Consider the following 4,559-nt stretch of genomic DNA (forward strand, 5'->3'; position numbering starts at 1 on the left):
GAGGACAGTCTTCCTCACCCCGCCCCTCGCGGTCTTACACGCAGCGACGTTCCAGGTTCCCTCCCCCACCCCTTCCTTCAGCCAATCAGGAAACGACAAAAAGGGAGCGCGCGAGGTTTCCTTCCCCGCGCACCCGTTCTCACCGTTAAACGGCTGTCTCGCGACAATCCCAAAGTGACCTTTTCCCCCCCTCCAGAGTTCAATGCGCGCTAGGGGCAGTACGAAGGGGCAGGTCTCGCGAGGGAGGCGGGTGACAAGAAATCGCACCTCTTTCCCCGCCTCACGCGCACCCTAGACTGGCTGCGCGCGCACCTGCCTCCCTAAGGAGCCACTGATGCCGCAAGGGCTCTTTCTATTCTTCTTTAGGCCGCAGAGGTAGCCTGGGCGTTCTTTCTCCTCCACCCTACCCCACTTTCCTGTCTTTGGCCTTTCTGTCCCCAGCGCCGCCAGATCTTGCGCGGAGAAGGGGGTAGTATTTTGAGCTGTCGCTTCTCCTTTAAGAAAAAAAGCCCCGTCGGTTGCCGGATGAAAGTCTCTGAAAAAATGGCGGCGGCAAAACGGAGGCGGGGTTGTGGGTCAACGAGGGCCCGCCTCCTGGCGCATGTGCACCGTTAACTTAACCAAGGGCATTCTGGGAGATGAAGTCTTATTTCGCCTAGGCTTTAGAAAAAAATAGATGGGAAACCAGAGACAGAGAGGATGCTGGGAGGTTCTGACTGATCACGACGGGAAAGGTAGTTTACTTTCCGCAGCCTAGCGTTTACTTTTTTTTCGGGAGGCAGTGTTTCCGGGTTAGGTCGGGAAACGCATGCCGTACATCCGGGCTCAAATGTTGAGCCAATTGCTGGTCTGATGGGAGGGTTTTTCCTATTTTTTGTTACTTTTTATCTGGACGTTGGCGTACCTTTCTAGAGGTGTCTGCGTAATTGCCCCGACTTACCTTGGTTTGGTCAGATGACACCTCCTCTGGAACTGGCTAGCCAGCGTTTATGTCTACATTATTGATCTCGTCGTCCCCTATGTGAGTCAGTCACCTGTGAGCTCCTAGAGGTCAGGGAATGAATGTGGTTCCGTGGGGTCATCTGGCCCTCGGAACGCTAGTACAAGGCCCACTACTCAGTTGGCTCTTAATAAAATCTGTGAAACGAATTATAAAGTTGTTTTCTACTAGACCTTGTTGGGACACCAAGAAGCCTTCGTCGGTAGCTTAACTTGGCTGCGGTGCCCGACCTGGAGGAAGGCGAAAGGGTTGTTAGCGTGACCAGACTCTGGTGACCTACACTGAGAAGCTAAAGGGTCTCTTAAGCTCTGCGGCCGGAAGCCATGTGCTTCTGCGGTTTATACAATAGCAACTTTATCAGAAGTTACTTTTCTGCACACTAGCGTGTGACGTTAATTTGTCTTCCTGATTCATCAAAGGGAGTTTCCGTTGCAGTTGGTGATGCCGTAGGCCTCTCCCATTTCTTTTTTCCTTTCATCCATAACAATCAAGGAACGATTTGCAAGAACACCCTTTACCCCTGGAAAATAAAGCATCCAGGGCTAAAAGCCCCAGAAGAAAGAAGCTGGAAACAAGATCTGGGGATTCAATTTTAAATTTCACATTAATCATTCAGTTAAACTGTAGACAAGTGCTGAAGTACATTTTTCCTTCCAGTACTTTGACTCAGATACCACTTCATATTAGACAAATGTTTTATGTTCTCTACTGAGTATTTTACATTTTCATAGGGCTAATGTCATTTTCAGTTGTAACAATCGATTGGCATAGTGTCAATGGAAATTTTTTCAGATTGAGTTTGCAGTGAGCAGACTTTTGGAAGGAACAGTGCTGACATCCAATGGATGCTCAAAGTAATACAGAGGAGAAATCTTTCAAAAAAAAATGTACAGACAGTGGAATGAAGAATGAATTGTTCCTTTAAAAAAAAAAAAAAGCCACTATGGGCTGGATGTGGTAGTCCACCCCCGGAATCCCAGCGCTTTTGGATGCCAAAGTGGGAGGATCCCTTGAGCCCACAACTTCCAGACCAGCCTGGGCAACATAGGGAGACCACCCTCTACACAAAAAGTAAAAAACAGAAATAAATAAAAATAAAGTTTTTAAGCCAACTTAGTGGCGTGATGGCATGCACCTCTGGTCCTAGCTACTCCCGAAACTGAGAAGGGCAGATCGCCTGAGTCAAGGAGTTCCAGTTGGAGGTTACACTGAGCTATGCTAGTACCATTGCACACCAGCCTGGGTGACAGAGAGCTTGTCTCTTAAAAAATTAAAAAGACTACTGTGTTGTAGAGGAAAGATCGCAGACTTTGAAGTCTTCTATTATAGTAAGTAGCAAAGCTACCAATTAATTATAGCAAGTTGCTCTTCCATGAACCTATTTCACCATTGGTAAAAAGGGAGGGGGAAATCTACTTCACAGGGCCATAATTATAGTTCCTTACATATTGCCTTTTTATAGTAGGCCTTTTGTAAATGTTTCATTCAAGGTGAATAAATCACAGTGGTTAAAAAAAGTGAAGAGTTAACCTCAGTGTCACTTTCCAGAGAAATTGCTATAAGGCAGTGTATCTAGACAGGGATTATGCTTAACTGAGATGCACACAGTTTAACATCCGGTGTCAAACCTCGCTTCCTTCTTTGTGACCCCCCTATAGATGTTTGCTTTTTGGACCACTAAGTAAGCCAGGCCCTGAGAATCCAAGCATGAATCCACTTCTGCCCTACTTTTAAGGATTTATAATCCATGCAGGAAAGCAGATAAGCATAATTTCTGAATAAATAAAGACAACAAAATGAAATGGATGCTGGTCAACTCTGATGGAAATTTTAAGAAAGAGACTATGCCTCTGTGGTTCCCCAGCTTCACAGAAAGAAAAAAAAAAGAAAGGTAGATGCTCAGTTAGAGTGGGGTACCTACACTTGGAAAAAACGCAAGTGTAAGTCTGCCATTCCCGTGAATCCAAGATGAATCCTGGCACAGAGTAGGTCCTCAGTTTTTGCAAAATTAATTTTGAATCTTTATCACCCTGGCCAATGCACTACCATAACTCAAATCTCACTATCTACCTTTCTATGTCAATTCCATTTTTAAAACTGTATAACCTATAGAAAAAAAAAAAAAAAAAGCTCACCAAATCAAAAGAGAGGAAGTGCTAAGCAAATACAGGAACCAAAAAGGGTTATAGAGGCTGCCTTATGCTGTCTCATCCAGTTCCTTTGCGGTCCTCTTCTTCAGCACATGCCAAAGCTGTTCCTCACGGCCTGTGAGACAAGAGCATCTTGGATGTAGGACAATGGAAGAATTAGGTGAGTGAGGAGCTTCTTGGAGGAGAAACTCTGAGGGAGTGAAGACTTGGCTGCCATCTCCGTGTGTGGTTTGGTATTCTTCTGGTTAGACTGAGGGTAGTAATGGAAGATTTTATTTTCACTTCTCTCCTGTCCTCAGCCCTGCCAAGAGTGAAGCATGAGGAACTATGATTGTTTTGGGGAACTATGGGCTCACTGTTTGCAGTGGCAAAATAGATGGAGAGTTTGGTGCTAACCGCAAATACTTTTGGCAAATACTTTTGGACTGGATTGTGATTGAAATTGCTGTTTTATTATGGGCATTTTGCCCTTTGGAGTTCACTGGAGATCATAGGATGGCCACATAGCAAGACAATGCAGAGATGTGATTTGAGGAGGAAAAGAAAGAGCAAAAAAGGAGTTGGGGTGTTATGAGGAAGAAAAAATGGACTAAAAGTATAGGGATGAGGGATCTGTAGAGGTTGGAAAAAGGACAGAGTGGTTTCATTTGTTCCATGTTTTAGTCTTAAATCAAGAAGGCATAGCACTCTAACTCTAGTGATGTTGTTGCTAAGCTTTTTATTCAGAAGAATTCTGAAGGAAGAGATTATTATGGCCTGAAAATATGACACCTCCTTCCACTCCAAGGCAATTAAAACCAGCAGTGGAACTATTAGCCACATTATCCAGAAAGATCCTGGATTTCAAACCTTTGGAGTAATGTAAGGTTTGTCATTCTTGGGACTCATTCCATAGCCTTTGCCAACACTGTTGCATCTAACTAACATTGAGTCACTCAACTTTACCCAATTTCCAAGCTGTATTAATTCCACAGTGTCCTGGTTTGGGGTGTGGTTGGGGATGGGATATGTCAAAAGTGCAAAAAACAACAACAAAAAATATCTTGCACATTGTTACATTGTCTTAAAAAAATGGCGTGTGATTTCAAAGCTGGAGAAACAGGAAAAGTAAAGGGCAAATTACCAGGAGGCAAGAGATGTCAATGAAGTGAAAAAGGTAGTGTTTAATAACTATCAAACTGCTTTGGCGGTAAAGTCTATTTTGATACTGGGCCAGACTCTTTTTTGGACTTCCGGTAGAATCCAAATTCTTATCCTGCGTAAGTGCTGGAAGAATGTGAATTTCTGCTTGCGTTCCACTAGGGCTAGGGCCTTTTTTCTTTTTCGTTTTTTTCTTTCTTTTTTTTTTTTTTTTTTTTGAGATGGAGTCTCGCCCTGGCTTTCATGGCAAATAATTCAAAAGGAAACTA

The 4,559-nt window shown here is 44.0% G+C and overlaps 1 protein-coding gene across 3 annotated transcripts in view; it reads left to right on the forward strand.

The window, feature by feature from the left end:
- Positions 1-815: 815 nt before the first annotated feature.
- The window catches only part of LPXN (leupaxin), a 56,689-nt gene continuing 52,945 nt past the window's right edge, over positions 816-4,559 (forward strand). Inside the window, exon 1 of one of the 3 annotated variants that reach the window (XM_011968435.1) lies at positions 816-1,050. Coding sequence is in view for 2 of the 3 variants with exons in the window: in XM_011968433.1 (XP_011823823.1) it covers positions 990-1,012 (23 nt within the window). In the remaining variant the exon portion in view is untranslated. Of the gene's footprint in view, positions 1,051-3,128; positions 3,311-4,559 lie in introns of those variants that run through there. The other 2 variants (XM_011968433.1, XM_011968434.1) reach the window with 2 other exon arrangements.

This window comes from Mandrillus leucophaeus, unplaced genomic scaffold (genome assembly GCF_000951045.1).
Source record: "Mandrillus leucophaeus isolate KB7577 unplaced genomic scaffold, Mleu.le_1.0 Scaffold842, whole genome shotgun sequence".
Classification (NCBI taxonomy): Eukaryota; Metazoa; Chordata; class Mammalia; order Primates; family Cercopithecidae; genus Mandrillus; species Mandrillus leucophaeus.